This window comes from Erpetoichthys calabaricus, chromosome 13, assembly GCF_900747795.2.
Source record: "Erpetoichthys calabaricus chromosome 13, fErpCal1.3, whole genome shotgun sequence".
Lineage (NCBI taxonomy): Eukaryota > Metazoa > Chordata > Cladistia > Polypteriformes > Polypteridae > Erpetoichthys > Erpetoichthys calabaricus.
This window is the reverse complement of record NC_041406.2, coordinates 5,113,990-5,140,154: the sequence shown is the minus strand read 5'-3', so window position 1 is coordinate 5,140,154 and position 26,165 is coordinate 5,113,990. Positions and strand designations below refer to the sequence as shown.

Below are 26,165 nucleotides of genomic sequence, written 5' to 3'. Positions count from 1 at the left end.
ATGAGTTTTTAGGTTTCGCCCATCTTCTTCAGTTCGCTGACATCTTTGTGTAGCTGCTGTAACTCAGCACACACCCGCCTCGTCTCGTCTCACCTCATCGAGATACAACTTTGTGTAGAAGAGAAGGACCAGGGGACGAACCACACAAAAGTCAGAAGCATTAGTCACAATTTACCGAAGATGACGTAGCCCAATGTGAAAATCATCAATCAAGCTGAGGAAATGTGACATCATCACAGTGAATGGTTAAAATGTCAGCATCGGCATTTCGTCTCCATCCGAGATTGTGGATTAAATGTTGACTCCGTGTGTTGGTTGATGAGAATTCTCCTGTTGAAACTCGTCAGTTTCTAGTCACGATGATGGGTTTGGCGGCAGTGTTTTTGATTACAGCCTTTTCTGACTTTTGTCTTGTCTCCTGGTCTTCTCGTTTTCTCTTTTCCTGCTAGTTTTTCTTTGTGCTTTTTTACTTAGCTCACCACTTACCAGTTCAGAGTCACAGGGAGCCAGTGACTTTCCTGGCACCACTGGGTGCCAACTGGGCAGTAACTTGTCATGGGGTGCGCACCGTCACTCGCTTGCATTTGTAACCCGTAACAATCCGTGTGTTTGTCTTTCCAGATTCACAAGATGCACTCATTCCTCGATTACATCATGGGTGGATGTCAGATCCAGTTTACGGTAAGCAGACCTGCAAACTTACGAGAGCTCAAGTGCGTCCCATTCTCAAGTTTCTTGTCTGTTTATTTAGTTTACGTTGTCTTTGATTCTTTTTTGGTGTTGAATGTTTTCGGTTTCTTTATTGAATTTGTGATCACCGCAGGGTGTAAAGATTAAAACACGAGGATGTAATTATACATTTTATGGAAAACAGAAATCCAAGCCACTTTTAAATCCAGATATTTAAGGTGTTGGTTACATACAGTTAGGTTCATAAATATTTGGACAGAGACCACTTTTTTCTCATTTTTGTTCTGTACATTACCACAATGAATTTGAAATGAAACAACTCCGATGCAGTTGAAGTGCAGACTTTCAGCTTTAATTCAGTGGGGTGAACAAAACGATTGCATAAAAATGTGAGGCAACTAAAGCATTTTTTGAACACAATCCCTTCATTTCAGGGGCTCAAAAGTAATTGGACAAATGAAATAACTGGAAATCAAATGTTCATTTCTAATACTTGGTTAAAAAACCCTTTGCTGGCAATGACAGCCTGAAGTCTTGAACTCCTGGACATCACCAGATGTTGGGTTTCCTCCTTTTGAATGCTCTGCCAGGCCTTTACTGCAGCAGCTTTCAGACTCCAAGGCTATTTCATGGGCAGGTGTGGGCAAGTCCGTCGTTATGTCCTTATCAATTAAGCAGATAAAAGGCCTGGAGTTGATTTGAGGTGTGGTGCTTGCATGTGGAAGATTTTGCTGCCCCTGTCAATCATGGAGAATCCACTGCATCCACTGAACAGGATCATCTCCAGACAGAGGAGCAGCTTCAGTGACAGACTGCTGTCACCGTCCTGCTCCACTGACACACTGAGGAGATCGTTCCTCACCCACACTATGCAACTCTTCAATTCCACCCAGGGGGCGTAAACGTTAACATTATACAAATTTATTGTCTGTTATACTTGCATTGTTATCACTCTTTAATTTAATATTGTTATTATCAGTATGCTGCTGCTGGAGTATGTGGATTTCCCATTGGGATTAATAAAGTATCTATCTATCTATCTATCTATCTATCTATCTATCTATCTATCTATCTATCTATCTATCTATCTATCTATCTATCTATCTATCTATCTATCTATCTATCTATCTATCTAAAGATTATATTATATTATATTATATTATATTATATTATATTATATTATATTAGCTGTGCCCTGCCCGCGTATTAGTGAAACAGGACAGTAAGGAGGGTCCCACCCGGCTCCCCACTCCTGACGTCACGCCTTCTCCTCCCCTCAGGCCGCAGTCTCTGTCTCGGATTAACGCGAGTATGTCGCTTCTGCTAGTGAACTATGATTCTGAGCGAGATGAGATAAGTCACACAATCAACCAGAATGTTCAAGCAAATTATAGGAAAAAGCCTGATCTAAATCTGTGAATTAGTTCTCTCATGAAAAGCAGACAGACAGACAGACATTGGATTTTATATATAGAGAGAGATACTAGCCGTTCCCCGTAGTAGTGAAACTTTAAAAATCAATAAGATCAAAGGTATCGCTAGCTAAGCGGAGGCATGTTACGCTCCAAAACCCAGAGGTAGACCGACTCCCCACTCCTGACGTCACGCTCCCCCCCCACCTCGGCCCTCAGCTTCTGTCTTTCAGATTTGCATGAATATATCGCTGTGCAAGCAAACTCTGATTCTTAGCGCGATGAGAGAAGTTACAAAATCAACCGGAATGTTCAAGCAAATTATAGAAAAAAACAGATCTAAATCCATTATGTAGTTCTCTTGTGAAAAACAGGCAGAGGAACATTGGATTTTATTTACAGTATATAGAGATTATATTATATGTATTATGTATTATTATGTAATTATATATATTGGTTTTTCCAAATGTTGCAGTATTTCCAGCTTGGTGGTCACTGGGTGTTGTATCTGTTACATAAAATTAACTTGAATAATTTAATAGGCATATGATTATTAAATAAAATTAATACAACTTGAATAATTTAATAGGAGAATGATTATTAAAACTGTTTTTATTAGAAATGAATCACTGAGTGATTTCTGCTTTATATCCTGCTCAAAAAATGAAGGGAACACTTAATCATCTCAGTCTAACAGCAAGTCAACAAAGCTTCAGGGTTATCAATCTGTTCAGTTAGGGACCACAAGTGATTTTGAATCACCTACTTTGGTGCAAATGAAAGTGACAACAGGTGACCTGGAGAGGACACAGCAAGGCCCCCCCCCCCCCCTCCAAAAAAAGGCAATGGTGCCACAGACAGTTGCTCTCTCCTTATCCTTCCTGACTGATTCTTCTCTAGTTTTGTGTTTTGCTAGTGTCCTTGTCACTACTGGTAGCCTAAGTTGATTCAGGGTCCACAGGTAGTCCTGCTCCTCCAGGATGGCACATTCATACGTGCCATCACAAGAAGGTTTGCTGTGTCTGCCAGCACAGTCTCGAGAGCATGGAGGAGATAACAGGAGATGGGCTTTGCTCGTAAAGAGTTGGGAGACATGCCAGTCGGTGGCATCAATGCCTTCATCGTCCAGGAACTGCCCACATGTGGTCAGGCATTGTCCTGCACCAGGTGGAACCAAAAGACCCATTGCACTAGCGTCCGGTCTGACAATGGCACTGCGGATTTCATCCCAGTGCCTAACAGCAGTCAGGGCACTGTCACCTAGCACGTGGAGGTCTATGAGATTCTCCACTGTCAGACTGATCCTGCTGGATGATGTTGCAGGCTGCATAATGTTCACCACAGCATCTCCAGACTCTTTCATGTCTGTCACACATGCTCAGTGTGGAGTTGCTGTCACCTGTGAAGAGGACAGGACACCAATGGCAAAGCTGCCAATTGAGGTATTTTCTGGCGAATGCCAATCGAGCTGCACAATGCAATATGAATTGTGGGACCTTCAATACATAGAAACATGTGCGCCTGTTTATAGATGTTCTCCAATCAATTCAGTTTACCACAGTTGGGCTCCAATCAATTTCTAGAAATATCTCAAGGAGAAATAAAGCAAACAGGAATGAACCTGAGCATAATTAGGAAAGAGTCTGATGACATCTATGAGGGAGAGATTTCAGGTTTTGATTTTAAATAAATTTGCATTTTCTGAAAACATGTGTTCACTTTGTCATTATGGGTTATTGAGTGCAGACTGATGGGCAAAAATGGCAAAATTGTCCATTTCAAATTAAATCTACAACACAATAAGGTTTGCAGAAGGGCAAAAGGATTTGCATTGCGTCTTTGTGGACCTGGAGAAAGCATATGACAGGGTGCCTCGAGAGGAGCTGTGGTATTGTGTGAGGAAGTCGGGAGTGGCAGAGAAGTACGTAAGAGTTGTACAGGACATGTACGAGGGGAGTGTGACTGTGGTGAGGTCTGCGGTAGGAGTGATGGTGGTGGGATTACATCAGGGATCGGCTCTGAGCCCTTTCTTATTGGCAATGGTGATGGACAGGCTGACAGACGAGATTAGACAGGAGTCTGCATGGACTGTGATGTCTGCTGATGACATTATGATCTGTAGTGAGAGTAGGGAGCAGGTTGAGGAGACCCTGGAGAGGTGGAGATATGAGAGGAGAGGAATGAAGGTCAGTAGGACCACCAAGACAGAATACATGTGTGTGAATGAGAGGGAGGTCAGTGGAATGGTGAGGATGAGGGAGTAGAGTTGGCGAAGGTGGATGAGTTTAAATACTTGGGAGTAATGAGGAGTGTGGAAGAGAAGTGAAAAAGAGAGTGCAGGCAGGGTGGAGTGGGTGGAGAAGAGTGTCAGGAGTGATTTGTGACAGACGGGTATCAGCAAGAGTGAAAGGGAAAGTCTACAGGACGGTAGTGAGACCAGCTATGTTATATGGGCTGGGGACGGTGGCACAGGAGACAGAGCTGGAGGTGGCAGAGTTAAAGATACTAAGATTTACATTGGGTGTGACGAGGATGGAGAGGATTAGAAATGAGGACATTAGAGGGTCAGCTCAAGTTGGGAGACAAAGTCAGAGAGGCGACATTGCGTTGGTTTGGACATGTGCAGAGGAGAGATGAGGGGTATATTGGGAGAAGGGTGCTATGGATAGAGCTGACAGGGAAGAGGAAAAGAGGAAGGCCTAAGAGAAGGTTTATAGATGTGGTGAGAGAAGACATGAAGGTGATGGGGGTGACAGAACAAGAGGACAGAAAGATATGGAAAAAGATGATCCACTGTGGCAACCCCTAACGGGAGCAGCTGAAAGAAGATGACGAAGAAGAAGAGATAGATAGATAGATAGATAGATAGATAGATAGATAGATAGATAGATAGATAGATAGATAGATAGATAGATAGATAGATAGATAGATAGATAGATAGATAGATAGATAGATAGATAGATAGATTACTAATCCCAAGGGGATATTCCCATACTCCAGCAGCAGCATACTGATAATAACAATATTAAATTAAAGAGTGATAACAATGCAGGTATACAGACAGACAATAACTTTGAATAATGTTAACGTTTACCCCCCCCCGGTGGAATTGAAGAGTCGCATAGTTTGGGGGAGACACGATCTCCTCAGTCTGTCAGTGGAGCAGGACGGTGACAGCAGTCTGTCGCTGAAGCTGCTCCTCTGTCTGGAGATGATCCTGTTCAGTGGATGCAGAAGAAGAAGAAGAAGAAGGCCTCCACTGTGATAAAGTGGATGGAATTTTCACATGGTTGAGAAGAGTGGGGAAAAGTCCGCTTAATGTTTTTGCAGGGTCGAGGAGTGGAGGTGAACCCCTTGGATTTTTTGCAGTGTTGACAAGCATTGTCCGAACACTGAAACTGCAAACACTGGGGGCTAGAAGCCTCAGTGTATTGGACAGGTGAGGCGGTGGGGCTGAATGTCTGAGGTCCTTCCTAATGATACCACCGGGCAGCATTATGCTGTTGCGTTAGGAAGTAGGAGACTAGTCAGGGTTGAAGGAAAGCTAACTGGAGCAAAGTACATAGAAATCCTTAATCCTTAAAACCTGCTCCAACCTACACTGGGGTCCTGCTTCAAAAAGAACACTTCTTTCCAGTGACTGCCTGTTTCTATGGTGTCCTGGGCGGGGTCAGAGCCAGGCCTTGTGGGCGGGGCTAGTTGCCATCATTGGACAACTCGTCAGAACTGCGGTGGGGAGACAGAAGAAGTGGTTAGCGCCAGGACCCCCTCCTGTCCCAAGATGGTACTGCTCACCATCTCAGAGACAGGAAGGTGGTCTTCAGGTGTACAAAGTATAAGACGCAAAATAATTAATGGCATAAATACTCGCCCTCTTCAAGTCAAGACGGAGGACCTCAGGACAAAGCAAAGACATCACAGGAGCTGGCAGAGGAACAACTATGAGAATGTCCTTGAGAAGCCTGGACTTGAACCCAACTGAACATCTCATAGCTGTGCACCGATGGCCTCAACCCAATCTGATGGAGCTGGAAAAGGGCAGAAAAATCTGGAAATCCAGGTGTGCAAAGCTTATCAAGTCAGACCCAAGAAGACTCCAGGCTGGATTGTCTGCCAGTAAAGGGGCTGACAGAGTATAGGGTCTGAACACTCGTGTCAATGAGGGAGTTCAGCTCCTTTAGTTTTCAATTTGTACAAATTACTAAAATCCTGTTTTCACTTTGTTATTCTCTGGGTCCGAGTAAAATTACGTTAAAGGATTGTAGCACACGGGTACAACATAAGAATCTCGTCTCTGCCATTTGCGGATGACGTGGTTCTGTTGGCTTCATCGGACAGTCACTCTCACTGGAGCGGTTCACAGCCGAGTGTGAAGCGGCGGGGATGAAAGTCAGCACCTCTAAATCAGAGGCCATGGTACTCTGCCGGAAAAAGGTGGAATGCTCTCTCTGGGTTGGGAACACAGTACTGCCTCAAGTGGAGGAGTTCAAGTAACTCGGGGTCTTGTTCACGAGTGAGGGAAGAATGGAGCGGGAGGTCGACAGACAGATCAGTGTGGCATCCGCAGTAATGCAGGCTCTGCAATGGTGAAGAGAGAGCTGATCCAAAAGGCGAGGCTGTCGATTTACCAGGCAATCTACCCTCACCTATGGCCACGAGCTTTGGGTGGTGACTGAAACAGCAAGATCACGGATACAAGCGGCCGAAATGAGTTTTCTCCGCAGATTGGCTGGACTTTCCCTTAGAGATAGGGTGAGGAGTTCAGTTATCTGGGAGAGACTCGGAGTAGAGTCGCTGCTCATCCGCATCGAGAGGAGCCAGTTGAGGTGGTTCGGGCATCTGGTCAGGATGCCCCCTGGACACCTCCCTAGGGCGGGGGTGTTCCGGGCATGCCCCACTTGGAGAAGGGCACGGGGCAGACCCAGGACACGCTGGAGGGATTATTTCTCCCGACTGGCCTGGGAACGCCTCGGGGTCCCCCCCAAGAGGAGCTGGAGGAGGTGGTGTGGAAGAGGGAGGTCTGGGCTTCCCTGCTTAGGCTGCTGCCCCCTCGACCCGACTTCCGATAAGAGGTGGACAATGGATGGATGGTACAACATAAGAAAAAACATGTGTAAAACGTGAAAGGGGTCTGAAGATTTTTTGACTGCAGTGTACATTTTGGCCATTTTCTTTGCAGGTGATGTTGACCTGTAGGAGGCGCTCTGTCAAAATCCAAAGACAAAGAGCGTTAACGCTAACTAGATGACAGCGGCGTGACAGGACGTTCATTTTTCAATATGTTACAAAAGAAGGAGAAAAAAATGAAAGGTTTCAGTTGACAGTAAATCCCAACTGACGGTGAATCCAGCAAGTTTTCTTGGCTGACAGAGCAGCTTACAGAGATGGGGTGGTGGTGGTGGTGGTGGGCTTCATGACAGTATCATAGCATAAATAATGGGGTGGGGAGGGAGAAAAGCAAGCCACTCAGTCAGAAATAAAAATATAAAAACAATTACCTCTAATGGGACCTGGCACCGAACTGGTGTCACCCTCGCACCCCTCAAGATGTCTGTCGGCTCCACAGATGCAGAGCAACAACAACAACATTTATTTCTGTCACACATTTTCATATAAATGATGAGCTCAAAGTGCTTTATATGATGAAGAAAGAGAAAAAATGACAAAATAAATAAGAATTAAAATTAGGAAACACTAATTAACATAGAATGAAAGTGAGGTCTGATGTTGCGGGGAGGACAGAAAAAACAGACAGTTGGAGAGAAAAAATAAAATCTGCAGGGGGTCCGAGGCCACGAGACCACCTGACCAGCCCCCTCTAGGCATTCTACCTAACATAAATGACCTCAATCAGTCCTCATGGTATTCAGGGTTCTCATGGAAGAACTTGATGATGATGATGGTGGTCATGTGGACTTCTGTCCTTTAATTCATCAATGTAAGGACATCACGGTGCTTTGATTAGGTCAGCGTTTCTCAACCTTTAAGTATTTGCAACCCGAGTTTTAATTGCGCCCCCCCTAACGTTTTTTTGAAACCCTAATAAAATGTATTCCTATATTTTTTGCTGCCGATACACAGCTACAAGTTTAAAATTTTCCTACGAATAGCGAAATTACGCCACATATGGCAACATTCGCGCCCCCTTTTTTGTTACTTCCCACAGTTTGAGAACCGCAGGATTAGGTGGTGGTGGCGCAGATTGGCACACCACAGAAAACCGGAAGAAGAACAGAAGAGAAAGTAGAGGTGAGCACGGATTATGGAGCCACCAGGAATAATCAGGAGAATTAATTGAATATGCAGAGCATCAGGATTAAACTAAAATGAAGATATGAGAAAGCCATGTTAACTTTTGAGGGCTGAATATTTTTTTCCAAAAAATTCAACACAATGCACTGGTTTCACACAGAAATCAACATAAAACATTTGTTGCTACGTGCTGTGGTTGCTGTTGGCATCTGTTTGGCATCTCTGGCAGCAGTGGGCGCCTCAATGGCCAGCGTGAATGCACTTCAGGCCGGCTACCAATCCGTCTTAGCAAAGCAGGTGGGCGACGGTGGCAGTTGCAGAGTGACGCAATATGGTTTGTCATCATAAGTGGTGGTCCTCCTAGGCAAACGCTGCTGTAGGCGTATCCGCTACACGAAAGTGTTCAGCACAACAATCAAAACTGGGGACCAATAGGCTGATGCAGTTATCTCATTTTCGTTTTCCGTCTCCAGATCACTTGCATCAAACTCAGAGTCTGAAAAGTCAAAGTCTGATTCAGAAATAATACGTAAAAACGTCCGTGGAGTATTATGCTTTGCACATTTGCTTTAAGATGTCGCTGCCATTTTAGAGGCTATTTGCTCTTCACTACTCATGCACATGCAGGGAATCGAGATCAAATCTACAAAGGTACAGAGCCTCACAGGTGGCGCAGTGGTAGTTCTGCTGCTTTGCAGTAAGGAGACTGTAGAAGATTGTGGGTTCGCTTCCCGGTACCTCCCTGTGTGGACAGCGCTTTGAGTACTGAGAAAAGCGCTATATAAATATAATGAATTAGATAGATAGATTTATTATTATTAACTTTCCTTCAAGCAAAGAGAGTCGAACTAAAACATAAGGGTGAGTTTTGTCACAGTTTACAGTCGATTACTGTCCTCTACCCCGAATTTAGACAAAAGTCAACATCAGCCCTGAAAAAGTTTTAAAGTAATGTGTTTTCAGCAGTGTTTTAAAGTGCTCCACCGTATTAGCCTGACGAATTCCTATTGGCAAGCTATTACAGATTTGAGGGGCATAACAGCAGAAGGCCGCCCGCCTCACCACTCTTTTCAAGTTTAACTCTTGGAATTCTAAGCAGACCCTCATTTGAAGATCTAAGGTTACGATTTGGAGTGTAAGGTGTAAGACATTCCGAAATATAAGATGGAGCGAGATTATTACGATATATAACGGACTTCCAATACAACTCGGAGTCCTGTCACGTGCAAAAGTTCGCTGACGACACTGCTATCGTGTGCTGCATCAGGAGTGGGCAGGAGGAGGAGTATAGGAACCTAATCAAGGACTTTGTTAAATGGTGCGACTCAAACCACCTAAACCTGAACACCAGCTAAAAACCAAGGAGCTGGTAGTAGATTTTAGGAGGCCCAGGCCCCTCATGGACCCCGTGATCATCAGAGGTGACTGTGTGCAGATGGTGCAGACCTATAAATATCTGGGAGTGCAGCTGGATGATAAATTAAACTGGACTGGACTGCCAATACTGATGCTCTGTGTAAGAGAGGACAGAGCCGACTATACTTCCTTAGAAGGCTGGCGTCCTTCAACATCTGCAATAAGATGCTGCAGATGTTCTATCAGACGGTTGTGGCGAGCGCCCTCTTCTACGCGGTGGTGTGCTGGGGAGGCAGCATAAAGAAGAGGGACACCTCACGCCTGGACAAACTGGGGAGGAAGGCAGGCTCTATTGTAGGCACGGAGCTGGACAGTTTGACATCTGTGGCAGAGCGACGGGCGCTGAGCAGACTCCTGTCAATTATGGAGAATCCACCGCATCCACTGAACAGGATCATCTCCAGACAGAGGAGCAGCTTCAGCGACAGACTGCTGTCACCGTCCTGCTCCACTGACAGACTGAGGAGATCGTTCCTCCATCACACTATGAGACTCTTCAATTCCACCTGGGGGGGTAAACGTTAACATTATACAAAGTTATTGTCTGTTATACCTGCATTGTTATCACTCTTTAATTTAAAATTGTTTATTGTATCAGTATGCTGCTGCTGGAGTATGGGAATTTCCCCTTGGGATTAATAAAGTATCTATCTATCTATCTATCTATCTATCTATCTATCTATCTATCTATCTATCTATCTATCTATCTATCTATCTATCTATCTATCTATCTATCTATCTATCTATCGCTTTATAAACCATCAGCAGTATTTTAAAGTCAATTCTAAATGACACAGGTAACCAGTGTAGTGGCAGATGTGGTCGCTGAAAGTTGGGAACAACAGAAGGCGGACACCAATAAAAAGTAAAAAGCAATTTCTTTATTCTTGGTGGCAGAGAGGCTGCAGCCCCTGTCATGTTCCAGTGTGCTACAGACCTCTGGCTGACAGCGAGTTTGCCTCTTTTTTATACCCAGCTTGTAAAAGAGGTTATATGGCCGTTCATTTTGAGTTCCTACATAGATCGTTCTAGCTTGTGGTCACACCCTGGATTGGAACATGCAGGAGCGCCCAGTGTTTCTAACTGTTAACAGAGTTATTAGCACATTCACAGTCTTAAGCAATAGCCCTTGTCAGCATCAATACAATACAATATAATTTTTTTTTTTTGTATAGCCCAAAATCACACAGGAAGTGCCGCAATGGGCTTTAACAGGCCTTGCCTCTTGACAGCCCCCCAGCCTTGACTCTCTAAGAAGACAAAGAAAAACTCCCAAAAAACTGGTGCAGCAGCTATTTTTACTAATGAATGCACTGCATTTGTAAATACAACAAATGACACATCACAAATATTTGTAGTAATAAAATACATTGTATTTATCATTCCAAGACACAGCACATAACAAATATTTTTTAGTAATAAAACACATTGCATTTGTCTTTACAGCAAATGGCACATCACAAACATTAACATTGCGTTTATGAATCACATACCAAATGGTACATAACAGAGACGTGTATTCCAACAGATAGCACATCGCAAATATTTTTAGAAATAAAATGCATTGCATTTGAAATTCCAACGGATGGCGCATCACAGACGTTTGTAGTAATAAAATGCATTGCATTTGTAATTCCAACGGATGGCGCATCACAGACGTTTGTAGTAATAAAATGCATTGCTATTGTAATGCAATTACAAATTGTGACTGAGTTAACAGACCAAGTTTGAATAAGAAAGAATGTTACGTTTATAGCAGCGAGAGACAGCGGAGAGAGCACATTTTCTCCTCACCCTCCATGTGTTCTAAATTTGCCGTTGCAATTCCACAATTCATACTCATTCAATACAAATGAAAGTATTGAGTGGTGTACAATAAAACGGGTTTCAATTTTGACCTTAACTGAAATATTTGGTTGTTTTTAAAAGTTTTTAATTCTGACACTTTAATCAATTGTAATACAGACAGTTCAAAAAAGGATAACAAGAAAAACAAAAGAATATTTTATTTAAGGTCAACATTTAGTTTTTAGGGCGGCACAGTGGCGCAGTGGGTAGCGCTGCTGCCTCGCAGTTGGGAGATCTGGGGACCTGGGTTCGCTTCCCGGGTCCTCCCTGCGTGGAGTTTGCATGTTCTCCCCGTGTCTGCGTGGGTTTCCTCCCACAGTCCAAAGACATGGTGGATTGGCGATTCTAAATTGGCCCTAGTGTGTGCTTGGTGTGTGGGTGGGTGTGTTTGTGTGTGTCCTGCGGTGGGTTGGCACCCTGCCCGGGATTGGTTCCCTGCCTTGTGCCCTGTGTTGTCTGGGATTGGCTCCAGCAGACCCCCGCGACCCTGTGTTCGGATTCAGCGGGTTGGAAAATGGATGGATGGATATAGTTTTTAAATATTGGATTGTTTTTTTCTTAGTCTGATCCCATTTTTTTTATATAATTGAAAACCGTTTATGGCCTTACCTTTAAAATTGTAAATGAAGTCCACGCACCTATCCTTCTCCATAAAAATCTCCATCAATTTCTTGTAAAAGTCCTCCTTATTTTCCTTTAGTTTTAAAAATCTTAATCTTCCATTTTGGCAGGCAGGCAGTCAGAACATAAAATAACAATAAACGGGCCGCTGCAGTGCACTTAACTTTCTGATGTCGCTAACTTATTGGTGCAGCAGCTATTTTTAGTAATGAATGCATTGCATTTGTAAATCCAACGAATGACGCATCACAAACATTTGTAGTAATAAAATACATTGTATTTATCATTCCAAGACACAGCACATAACAAATATTTTTTAGTAATAAAACACATTGCATTTGTCTTTACAGCAAATGGCACATCACAAACATTAACACTGCTTTTATAAATCACATACCAAATGGTATATAACAGAGACATACTGTATGTATTGCATATGTCATTCCAACAGATAGCACATCACAAATATTTGTAGTAATAAAATGCATTGCATTTGTAATTCCAACGGATGACACATCACAGACATTTGTAGTAATAAAATGCATTGCTATTGTAATGCAATTACAAATTGTGACTGAGTTAACAGACCAAGTTTGAATAAGAAAGAATGTTACGTTTATAGCGGGGAGAGACAGTGGAGAGAGCGCATTTGCTCCTCACCCTCCATGTGTTCTAAATTTGCCGTTGCAATTCCACAATTCATACTCATTCAATACAAATGAAAGTATTGAGTGGTGTACAATAAAACGGTTTTCAGTTTTGACCTTAATTGAAATATATGGGTTTTTTTCAAAGTTTTTAATTCTGACGCTTTAATCAATTGTAATACAGACAGTTCAAAAAAGGATAACAAGAAAAACAAAAGAATATTTTATTTAAGGTCAACATTTAGTTTTAAATATTGGATTGTTTTTTTCTTAGTCTGTAACCGTTTATGGCCTTATCTTTAAAATTGTAAATGAAGTTCACGCGCCTATCCTTCTCCACGAAAATCTCCGTCAATTTCTTGTAAAAGTCCTCCTTATTTTCCTTTAGTTTTAAAAGTCTTAATCTCACATTTTGGCAGGCAGTCAGAACATAAAATAAAAATAAATGGAGTGCTGCAGTGCCCTTAACTTTCTGATGACGCTAACTTATTGGCGCAGCAGCCGCAATAACGAGTACCAATTGGGCTCACAGGCGCCCCCTTCAGGATGGCACGGTACTGCCTCCCTCACCTTGTTCCTTTTCACTGCGGTATTTTATGTCTGATCAGCGAGACTAAATATGTCACACACGTTCATTAAAGATATTAGTTATACTGTGGAAAGTCAGGGTGTACAATAAACGTGTCTGCAAACATGAGGTTGGCGACATACAAAGAGACAGCAGCAGGTACACGCTAATCGCACGCATCAGCCCCGTCAGTGTGTGAGGAGAGCGCAGTCCGAGGGAAGGTGAGGCTCATCGCTGCTGCACCTCACGTTTCTCTCCTGTATGTGAACAGGAAATGCGCAAATTCAGCGATTTGGACTTTAAAAATCATATTGGAATCATACAGAAAACAAATTTACTGCACAGACCGGTGGACACATTTCTTTATAATAATACGCTACCGTGGCTGTCCGTTTGGCTGTCCAGGATTTTAAATCACCTGCAGCTCACAAACCGTTTGACTCATTGACTTCAAATTTGGTACTCATATACTACGTGACGTCTACTGTCCGCTTCCGGGGTGATGATTGACCGCCAAGGTTTTTCCTCTTTTTATTTTTATTTTATTTAATTGTCGAATCAACTGTCAGCCGTGGCCAGCAGGGCGGCCGTGCGGCTCATGCATACAGGCGCCGTTCTCATCACTACAACCTTCACCATCACTTCCCCTACCTCTTCATATCTTAAATCATTCTTGAGGCAGATTGAAGACTTAATTACCAGCTTAAGTGAAAAATTTAAAGAAAACGTACTAACTAATTGCAACACAAACACTGACTTAATCAGTTTTAACGCAAAAAGATGCCGGCGCAGGAAGCGAAGAAGCAGGGCGCTAGGGTGGAGAAGAGAAGAGCTGCTCAGGATGCAACAAGCACATCAACTTCTGAGCAAATGAATGATAAACGTACAGAGAAAGAAAGAGGAGGAAAACTAGAAGTCAAGTGGATTCACTTCACGTTATCGTTACAGCAGTGCGCCGTTACTGGTGTTTTATATTTTATGTTATCATTATTGGGCAGCACAGTGGCGCAGTGGGTAGCGCTACTACATCGTTTTTAGGAGACCTGCATTCGCTTCCCAGGTCCTCCCTCCATGGAGTTTGCATGTTCTCCCCGTGTCTGTGTGGGTTTCCTCCCACAGTCCAAAGACATGCAGGTTAGGTGCATTGGCGATCCTAAATTGTGTGCTTGGTGTGTGTGTGTGCCCTGCGGTGGGCTGGCACCCTGCCCGGGGTTTGTTTCCTGCCTTGTGCCCTGTGTTGGCTGGGATTGGCTCCAGCAGACCCCCGTGACCCGGTAGTTCAGATATAGCAGGTTGGATAATGGATGGATGGATGTTATCATTATTAGTTTTTTTTACTTTCCATGATGACCCTCACCTGCCTCCCCTGACCGCACGTCCCTGCCACAAGGCTATGTTGGAAACGAGTCATTTTTAACCTTCTGGTGAGCGACTCTTAAAGGGCAAGGACCACCAGTAAAAAAAAATCAAATATTAAAACTATGATCATATTCCTGATCAGCGACTTTGAAATTGCATTAAATGACACTCCATTTGCCTGTATTACCGATCTCCAAGTTTTGTGAAAAGGAGTAACTTTGACCCCTCGTATCTCATCAGGGGGTGAACTCCTGGGGTCAGCTGATCAAGTCCCCCTGATCATTTCAGATGAAGACACCTATGGGTTTAATTCTTTAGCGTAAGGGTGTCATTTCCTGCACAACATGTGGTCCAAAAATGGCCTTAAAAATGAAGATTTTTCAGGCCTGGAGGACCAAAAATTGGGGGGAACCCTCAAAAAATCGACATTTTGCATAACTAGATATCAAGAGAAGTCCAATGGTAAGTCAAATGTGGAAGTTAATCACTGCGGTGGGCTGGCGCCCTGCCCGGGGTTTGTTTCCTGCCTTGTGCCCTGTGTTGGCTGGGATAGGCTCCAGCAGACCCCCGTGACCCTGTAGTTCGGATATAGCAGGTTGGATAATGGATGGATGGAAGTTAATCGTGTACAGGTGAGAGATAGATAGATAGATAGATATGAAAGGCACTATATAATAGATAGATATGAAAGGCACTATATGATAGATAGATAGATAGATAGATAGATAGATAGATAGATAGATAGATAGATAGATAGATAGATAGATAGATAGATAGATAGATAGATAACCTTATTTGTCCCAAGGGGGGAACTTAGCTTTTTACAGAAGCCGAATAAATAAATACATAAACATCAAAACAAATACACACAAAAATGACAAAGAAAGAAAACCTTTGACTTAACCCGTTGGAAGTACTTCCAGGTCGACCAGAAGTCCCGGAAAGTGGGGACTGTGAATCACAGCATCTTCCCCTGGCACCCCCCGTGGAATCTAACAGGGCTGCTCCATTGGACTACAGATCCCAGCATGCCCTGCAGCTGTCTGTGTGGGAATCTCATCTCAGGGCCACTGCCATCTTGGTGTGTTGAGTGAGACAATGTACTCAGCTGCCCCACCCAGTCCTTCCATTGCACTGGCATCTTTGCCGGTTAAGGTTCCTTGTTCAATTCCAATTGGGATGCCAGTCTACACGTGCCATCCATGACAGGAGTGGCATTATGTGGGGTGCTGGACTACCCATGAATCGAAACAAAAGGACAGTTAAGTCTCACAAAAGGAAGGACTGTAGCTACTATCTTAAGCACAACAATCTAATGGCTAAAAACACACAACAAGGCAGAGACTTCTTTGCAAATCCTCAGTCGTTTCTCCAACACGCTGAACGGGAGCAGGTGGACTCATTAGTCCCGTCTCAGGGTCTTAATTAACCATACAGAAAAAAAAGATAAATCTGTCAACACACTGAGTAGCGAAGCGCCTCTCCCAGCGTCGACAGCTTTGCCTTTTCTGGTTCACCAGCTATGCAGTTTGTCTATTTTTATTTTAATTGCTTGCCCATTCATTAATTTTTATAGGATTAAACAAGGCCAGACGCCCACACAACAAATTAAAGAACATTGTTGGTAAAAGTTGATATGACTGATGATTAAGAAGTTATTCATTTTTCTACTAATCATTGCATATTAACTCAAGAAATGCCAGTAACTCCTGTGGGTTATGAAAGTGACAGGAAATAAAAAACGAGCATCTGTGAGTGACAATAATTACTGCTAGGAATAAAATCTTCTCTGATGTCAGCACTGTCTGTTAAACTATGGGCCAGGAAGTGGCCATTTATAGAGGAGACATATTGGGTGGCACAGAAACACTGCAAAGCTCTGACAAATGCTCTAAAATGCCAGACATACCTAAGGAATCCTGATAAATTATACGTTTACCAGCCCATCTCAGTAATCAACATAGACCTTGGAGTTAATGTTTGCAGTGCACCATGCAATGCCTATGTGTCTCTTATATGCTATTTGGTATGGGATTCATAAAAGCAGTGTTAATGTCTGTGATGTGCCATCTGTTGAAATTACAAATGCAGTGCATTTTATTACTACAAATGTTTGTGATGCGTCATCTCTTGGAATTACAAAGGCAATGCAACTTATTACTAAAAATGTTTGAGATACACCATCTGTTGGAATGACAAATGCAATACATATGTCCCTGTTATATGCCATTTGGTATGCGATTCATAAAAGCAGTATTAATGTTTGTCATACACCATCTGCTGTAAAGACCAATGCAATGTATTTTATTACTAAAAAATATTTGTTATGTGTCATTTTTTGGAATCACAAATACAATATGTTTTAGTAGTACAAATGTTTGTCATGCGTCATCTGTTGGAATTACAAATGCAATGCATTTTATTACTGAAAATGTTTGAGATACACCATCTGTTAGAATGACAAATGCAATGTATTTTATTACTAAAATGTTTGTGATGCATCATCTGTTGGAATTACAAATGCAATGCATTTTATTACTGGAAATGTTTGAGATACACCATCTGTTAGAACGACAAATGCAATGCATTTTATTACTAAAATGTTTGTGATGCGTCATCTGTTGGAATTACAAATGCAATGCAATTTATTACTGAAAATGTTTGAGATGCACCATCTGTTAGAACGACAAATGCAATGCATTTTATTGTTAAAATGTTTGTGATGCGTCATCTGTTGGAATTAAAAATGCAATGCATTTTATTACTGAAAATGTTTGTTATCCGTCATCTCTCGGAATTACAAATGCAATGCAACTTATTACTAAAAATGTTTGAGATACACCATCTGTTGGAATAACAAATGCAATACATATGTCCCTGTTATATGCCATTTGGTATGCGATTCATAAAAGCAGTATTAATGTTTGTCATGCACCATCTGCTGTAAAGACCAATGCAATGTATTTTATTATTAAAAAATATTTGTTATGTTTCATTTTTTGGAATCACAAATACAATATATTTTAGTAGTACAAATGGTTGTGATGTGTCATTTGTTGGAATGACAAAGGCAATGCATTTTATTACTGAAAATGTTTGAGATGTGCCATCTTTTGGAATGACAGAGACCATAGCAACCGGACTGGCACACAGATGCTTAATCCATTACACACGAAGCAGAGGGTGATGGTTATCTGAACTGGGTGATATTAGGAGGTGACCAGCAGGGGGAAGTGCTGGAGCTGCTGCTATTTTAAATTTAAATAAATGATTTAGATAGGAATATAAATAACAAGCTGGTGAAGTTTGCAGATGGTACCAAGATAGGTGGATTAGCAGATAATCTGGAATCCATTGTATCATCACAGAATAACATGTAGGGAGTAAAATGTGAGGTTTAAATACACAACGGGAGGTCTGAAAATCAAAAGTGTGTCTTATGACTCGACTCGTCCACCCAGGAGACTTGTCAAGGGTGAATTCCGAGGAAATTATATGAGGTTTGTTTCCACACAGGCAAGCACCTTTAGCATAGGAAAGGCGCTCTATAAATAAAGTGTATTATTATTATTTATTAACTGTATGCATACAGTGGATCCAGAAAAGTATTCACATCCCTGTACTTTCTGCACCTTTTATTGTGTTGTAGATTTAATTTTAAATGCATAAATTTACAATTTTTGCTCATCAGTCTACAACTGATAACCCATAATGACAAAGGGAAAACATGTTTACAGAAAAGTTTACAAGCTTATTGAATCAGCATGTATATGTTTGTGTATTATACAGTATATATACTGCTCAAAAAAGTAATGGAAGATTTTTGAATGCGAGTCTAGCATCAAGTCAGTGACACTTGTGGGCTGTTGATCTGCTCAGTGAAGTAGCAGAGGGGCTTGTTCTTCAGTTTCAGCTGCTTTGGTGCACTAGAGGGGCGACAATGAGACGACCCCCCAAAACAGGAATGAATGGTTTAACCGGTGGAGGGAGGCCACGGACATTTTTCCTTCCTCATCTGTTTTGTCACTCGTTTTGCATTTGGCTACGGTCAGTGTCACTACTGCTAGCATGAGGCCATACCTGGACCCTTTAGAGCTGGCACAGGTAGTCCAACTTCTCCAGGATGGCACATCAATACGTGCCTCCCATTGCCAGGTTTGCTGTGTCTCCCAGCACAGTCTCAAGGGCATGGAGGAGATTCCAGGTGACAGACAGGCAGTTCCCCCAGGAGAGCTGGACAGGGCCCCTCGTAGAAGGTCCTTAACCCATCAGCAGGACCCACCGGATGAGCAGGATGAGTACTGGCAGAGGCTACAAAATGACCTCCAGCAGGCAGGCAGGCAGGCCACTGGTGTGAATGTCTCTGAGCAAACAATCAGAAACAGACTTCATGAGGGTGGCCTGAGGGCTCGACAATGTCCTCTAGGTATATACTGTATATATATATATATATATATGATATAATATAATTTAATGTATGTACTGTATATATAGTGTGGTAACTGGCCGGACACAGACAGGCAGGCATCATATAATCACCCACAACACGTTTATTATACAAATTAATATTTACACAGGTGCACACCACCCCGAAACTCCCCCAAAGTTCAGGCCTCTCTTCAGGCCGCCTTCTTTCCTCTCCTCCCGAGCTCCGTCCTTCTCCACTCCCGACCCAAGCCCCTGAACGGAGGGAGCCGGACCCTTTTATAATCACCCGGATGTGCTCCAGGTGCCCCCCGATAATCTCCCCGCTGGCACTCCCCAGTGTGGCGGAAGTACCGGCTGCGCACCTGGAAGCACTCCGGGTGTCCCTGGTCGTCTTCCCCCCAGCACTTCTGAGTGTGGCGGAAGTGCTGAAGAACAGGCATCTCTTCAGGCATCGGGGCCCCCCACCCATAGGGTTGAGCTTCCAAGCTCAGTTCCCGTGGTCCCCAAAGCCACCATTGTCACAAAGCTGGAACCCGTCAGGCTCGGACAGCAGTGCAAATTAAAAAGGTAATCACACCCTGGAGGTTAGCAATAGCAAGGCGCTATATAAAAGCACTGCTGTTAGATAGATACGCATGGAAAGGCACTAAGTAACAGATAGGAAAGACACTTTCATGCCATTTTATAACCCGCTTAATCCACATCAGTGTCACATGTGGGATGGGGACGGACCTTATACTATCTAGCATGGGGCACAGGTCAGGAACAAACCCTGGACAGGACGTCAGTCTATCGCAAGGCAATCACACACACACACACGCACACACACACACGCACATGTAATCCCTCCTCCGGTCCTTCCGGGCTTCCCGGCTGGGTACCACCCAATAGTAAGACTAATAAACAGGACATAATAAAGATTTGGTGAAAACCCCTTTAAATAAGTGCAGAAAAATGGCAAATTGGTCTGTCTGAAATCAAATGGCCTCAATCACAGTCACTCACTGTTGGCCAGCCAAAAGCAACACTCAGTTACGGGTTCAGGAGTGACTGGCCGCTTCTGGCCATTGATTGGCCGTATCATGTTGTGAGGGTCCTGAAGGGGGCGGGACTTCTCGGGATGGGAAGCTCTGTGTGTCTTGTAATCCGACACTTTGTGTTCGTTGTGTTTTTTTTCTCCCAATAAACCCAACGTTTTAGCGGAGTTTTGATTTCCGCGCTAGTGTTTTAGGTTATCTGTTACCGTGTATATTCTGTGTAGACGGAGTATCTTAGTGATTTGTGTATAATTGGATGTGACTAATAAAGATCTGATTTGACTTGCCATGTAGTCAGTGCATGTTCTGCAACCATGATGTATGAAAACAAAAAATGAGATGACATGCTGTGATATTTAATGGGACGTGGGTTCTTGAAGAGGCTCAAGGCTTTCGTGTTTTGCTCTCCTTCAGGTAGCTATCGATTTTACAGCATCCAACGGTGACCCTCGAAACAGCTGCTCATTGCACTACATTCATCCGTACCAGCCTAATGAATACCTGAAAGCACTGGTGGCCGTTGGTGAGATATGCCAGGACTATGACAGGCAAGTCGGAATTTTATTTTATTATTATAATACTTACTGTTTGATTATTTACCTGATAGTGTGAGTTTGCCTGTGTTTGAGTAACCCTGTGTTACCTTGCAATTTCTTACTATCAGGCCTTTAACCTCCTCTCATCCCCAAGCGTGACTCAGGCTTGAACGTCAATGTAATTACGGTTCTTCCCGAATCAGACCTGAGGTGATGTGCAACGCTCCCTCTTTAGCGTGTTAAGCTTGATTAAGTCTCGGGAGAGTATTCTGCTGCCATCTAGTGGATGAAATAACATCATGCTGCAAACAAATCATCAATATTTCTATGCGTTTTGCCGCTCCACCCCACTCATCAATATTCATGAGTGCCCTCAAAGTGTACTAAAAGCAGTAGGTTCAAATTGAGTTCTGCAGCAGATGCATTGTGCTAATAAAGTCAAAACTGTCATTGGAATCTGCTTCGAGCTTTGTGTATAAGGATGAGCTGTTGTGGACACAATTTATTATCTGTGTCTGTGACATGTAATGTGAATGACCAATCATAGACAACAATACATCATTAGAATAAACTGAAGCTCCGCTATCCAATGGTAATGAGCCTTTCACGGTATGTGCCTCAGCGTAGGTGGGATATTTAATAAAATCAGATTCACTCAGCTGTGCCTCACTGCTCGTCTCGGCGTGTAACTGCACAAATCGCATATTGATCATAGATGACATAAACTCTTGTGTATGCAAAAAATGCGTTATTGCTTTTGATTGACTTGTGGGTTTATGGCAACCTGCACAAACAACTTTGAAATGCGGTGGTGTCCCGCTAGTGGGACACCTTGTGCTTAAATGGCTGCAGCACTTTACCCTCAGATAGCGCCACACCTCCACTATCACTGCACGTTTGGAGGCCTAATCACAAAGTGCTTCCCAGTGTCTTCTGTAATTCCAAAATCTTTAGCATGTCCCAAAAATCCTAGTAAGGCACTTTATTACTGCAGATGTTTCTGATGTGTTATCTAATGGAATGACAAATGCAATTCATTTGATTACTACAAATGGTTCTGAAGCGCCATCTGTTGGAATGACAGAGGCAGTGAATGTTATTATTACAAATGTTTATGAAGCACCAATTGTTGGAATAAGAAAGGCAGTGCATTTTATCACTACACATGTTTATGATGCACCATCTGTTGAAATTACAAACGCAATGCATTTTATTACTACAAATGTTTGTGATGCATCACCTGTTGAAATTACAAATGCAATGCATTTTATTGCAACAGTTTTTTGTGATGCGTCACCTGTTGAAATTACAAATGCAATGCATTTTATTACTACAAATGTTTGTGATGCATCACCTGTTGAAATTACAAATGCAATGCATTTTATTGCAACAGTTTTTTGTGATGCGTCACCTGTTGAAATTACAAATGCAATGCATTGGATTACTACAAATGGTTCTGAAGCGCCATCTGTTGTAATGACAAATGTAATGAATTTTATTATTACAAATGTTTATGAAGCGCCATCTGTTGTAATGACAAATGTAATGAATTTTATTATTACAAATGTTTATGAAGCATCATCTGTTGGAATAACAAAGGCAGCACATGTTTGAACTACAAATGTTTGTGATGCATCATCTGTTGGAATAACAAAGGCAGTGCATTTTTGAACTACAAATGTTTGTGATGCATTATCTGTTGGAATGACAAGTGCAATGTGTTTTATTACTATAAATGTTTGTGATGCGTCATCTGTTGGAATGACAAGTGCAATGTGTTTTATTACTATAAATGTTTATGAAGCACCATCTGTTGAAATTACAAATGCAATGCATTGGATTACTACAAATGGTTTTGAAGCGCATCATGTTGGAATGACAGAGACCAAGCAACCAAATGTACATGCAGATACATAGACACATTATTAAGTTGGATTTGAAATAATCAGTCAGACAGTCATTATCCAACCCGCTATATCCTAACACAGGGTCAAAGGGGTGTGCTGGAGCCAATCCCAGCCAGCACAGGGCACAAGGCAGGAACAAATCCTGGGCAGGGCGCCAGCCCACTGCAGGGCACCCACACACCAAGCACACACTAAGGACAATTTAGAATCGCCAATCCACCTAACCTGCATGTCTTTGGACTTGTGGGAGGAAACCCACGCAGACACGGGGAGAACATGCAAACTCCGCGCAGGGAGGACCCGGGAAGCGAACCTAGGTCTCCTTACAGCGAGGCAGCAGCGCTACCACTGCGCCACCATGCTGCCCGATTTTAACTAATATTTATTTTAATTTGAGGCCACCATATAATCCAAAAGAGTTAATTCTATCAGTAGTGTAAAATGAAGAGGGACAGACATAACAACTACTGCAGAGTTTTAAAGGTTTACCCGTAGGGCTCTTTTCTTATAATATAAGGTAGGGTACCACTAAAAGATGCACAGCCAGTCTGTCTAAACAAAGAAAAGAAAATTTGCCCTCTAATTTTACATCCATTGTATGCAGAAATCTATTCAAAAGCTTTTGACTTTGGCATCACCTTAATAAAGCAGCATTCCTGATCGATCACTAAATTGCAGCTTTGTTAGTCAACTTGAATCCAATATCCCGGCCAAGTGTGTGACACAAAATTAATTGTCACTGGCGCTTGAAGATATCAGACTTTTTGCCCTGAGACTTTTTCATTTATTTATTTATTTTTAATTCATTTGCTTCATTTTATTCCTTCAGTTCTCTTCAGCTGAATTTCAGCTCAAGCATTGCATGAATCTGATGGCACGATGTATAATCTGAACGATTCGTTGACTTGATATGAATATGTCACTTCTCATGTATGAACACAGTGTGACAGATGGTAGCTGGGATAAACCCCCGTACCCTTACCTGGTGGGGAGGCCAGTGTAATGGATGGATTGGAGTCCCCCGACATATTGGATGGCAGCATACCTGTGCCCAGTATGCCCATTTCTGTACCTGCAAGGCTTGTTGGGAATTATGGCTCAGTGGGGCAGTCCTGCTGAGCACCAACAGGGGGTGCTGCTGAGCAGCTCTGTCCCTACTTTCAGGGGCTTTCATCTAACCTGGGAGTACTTCCACCTTGGGTCCGGCATTAAAGGCGTCAGAGTTGTGGAAGATGAAACATATTGCTTGTTGTGCAGGTTAAAAGGAAGGCAACTGAAACCCCGTGGAGTATTATCTGACATAAATGCCTTTTATTTGAACCCAGGACTGTGTTGTGTCTGGGGGTTTAGGGTGCTGCAATGCCCCCTGCAGGCCACAATTGGCCCTTCACTTTCTGAACACTTCTCTGTGGTGTAGATTTAATTTTAAAAGGATAACTTTGGGCCAATTTTGTCCATCAATCGACACTTAATATCCCACAATGACAAAATGATGACATGTCTCCAGAAAGGTTTGCACATTTAATAAAAATCAAAAACTGAAAGCTCTCATTCCTAGAAGTATTCAGATCCTTTGCTGTGGCACTCCAGATCATGTTCAGGGGCTTCCTCTTTGCTTTAAAGAACAAGTTTGGTATTTTCAAGTCGAAGTTATTTCTTCACAATCACAGCATACATGCTGTAAGGGATGGCCAGGGCGCCCATAAGGTGGATGGATTGCAGATGGCAGCTTTTTTAGAACATTAGAACAGTCTGGATGAGAACAGGCCATTCAGCCCAACAAAGCTCACTAGTCCTGTCCACTTAATTCTTCTAAAAAACATCAAGTCAAGTTTTGAAAGTCCCTAAAGTCTTACTGTCTACCACACAACTGCGCCACACTTATTCCAATGTGTCTCAGGTTCTCTATTTGCTAATGTTTGTGTGAAATTTCCCGCTGTGTTCCCGTGTTCTTGATTAACTCATTTTAATGTCACCATCTTGATCCACTGGACTAATTCCCTTCATAATTTTAAACACTTCACTCAGGTCTCCTCTTCATCTCCTTAAGGCTCAGCTCTTTTAATCGTTCCTCACCACTCACCTCCTGTAGCCCTGAATCAGTCTGGTTGCTCTTCTCTGGACCTTCTCTAGTGCTGCTGTGTCTTTATGGAGACCAAAACTGCACCCAGGACTCCAGATGAGACCTCACCAGTGTGTTATAAAGCTTGGGCAGAACCTCCTGTGACTTGTGCTCCACACACCAAGGTGCTATATAACATGACAGTCTGTTAGATTTCTTAATGGCTTCTGAACACAGTAGTATCAAGTCCACTATGACGCCTAAATCCTTCTCATGAGGTGTACTCTCAATTTTCAGACCTCCAATTGTGAATTAAAACCTAACAAGACCTAAACCTAATGAAAGTGTTATGCTTAGCTCTTTTTATCTTTCCTCATAACTCATCCCCTGTAGCCGTGAATCAGCCTAGTTGCTCTTCTCTGGACTTTCTCTTGTGCTGTTATGTCTGGTGGGCCCAAAAATGCACCCAGGACTCCAGATGAGACCTCACCAGTGTGTTATAAAGCTTGAGCAGAACCTCCTGTGACTTGTACTCCACACACCAAGGCGCTATATAACCTGACAGTCTGTTAGCCTTCTTAATGGCTTCTGAACACAATAGTGTCAAGTCCACTACGACTCCTAAATCCTTCTCATGAGGTGTACTCTCAATTTTCAGACCTCCAATTGTGAATTAGCCTTCTTCATGGCTTCTGAACACTGTCTGCCACTTGATAGTCCACTATGACTCCTTAAGTCCTTCACCTAAGGTTTCAATTTTCAGACCTCCAATTGTGAAATAAAATTTTCAGTTGGATGATGATCCCCATCTTAGTGAGGACATCTGGCTTCGCCTGAAAAATATTAGGGAAAGAGGTCTTATTTTAGGAGTGTGTTATAGACCACCCAATGCAGACAGTCATTTCAACACACATCTTTTTAGTAATATCAAAAGGCAAATTTACAGGGAGATATTATAGTCATGGGGGACTTTAATTATCCAAATATTAAGTGGGATACCCTTGCAGATGGAGGAGCACAAGAGCAGGAGTTTTTAGACGTAATCAGTGACTGTTTTCTAACACAGCATGTTAAAGTACCAACATGGGGTGAAGCTTATCTGGATTTAATATTTTATAATAATCAGGATAGAATTGAGGGGGTAGAGGTGATTGGACCACTAGGGTCATGTGACCATAATGTAATACAATTCTCAGTATTTTGTAAGAGTGCAGATGCAAAGACTAAAATCTTTAAGTTGAACTTTGGTACGGCTAATATTGAGCAGAAGCGACAAAGTCTAAGTAGGATACACTGGGAAAAGCTTTTAAGTGTGAAGACAGTCGAGGAGCAGTGGAACAGGTTTAAAAATGTTTGACATGTAATGCAGGACAGATACAGAC

At 42.6% G+C, this 26,165-nt stretch overlaps 1 protein-coding gene across 1 annotated transcript in view; it reads left to right on the top strand.

Annotated features, from left to right (window-relative positions):
• LOC114663947 (copine-4) overlaps positions 1-26,165 on the top strand; it is a 391,714-nt gene that overhangs the window by 315,284 nt on the left and 50,265 nt on the right. Inside the window, exons 9-10 of the mRNA XM_028817904.2 lie at positions 622-681; positions 20,693-20,826. Of these exons, the coding sequence (XP_028673737.1) occupies positions 622-681; positions 20,693-20,826 (194 nt within the window). The remainder of the gene's footprint in view (positions 1-621; positions 682-20,692; positions 20,827-26,165) is intronic.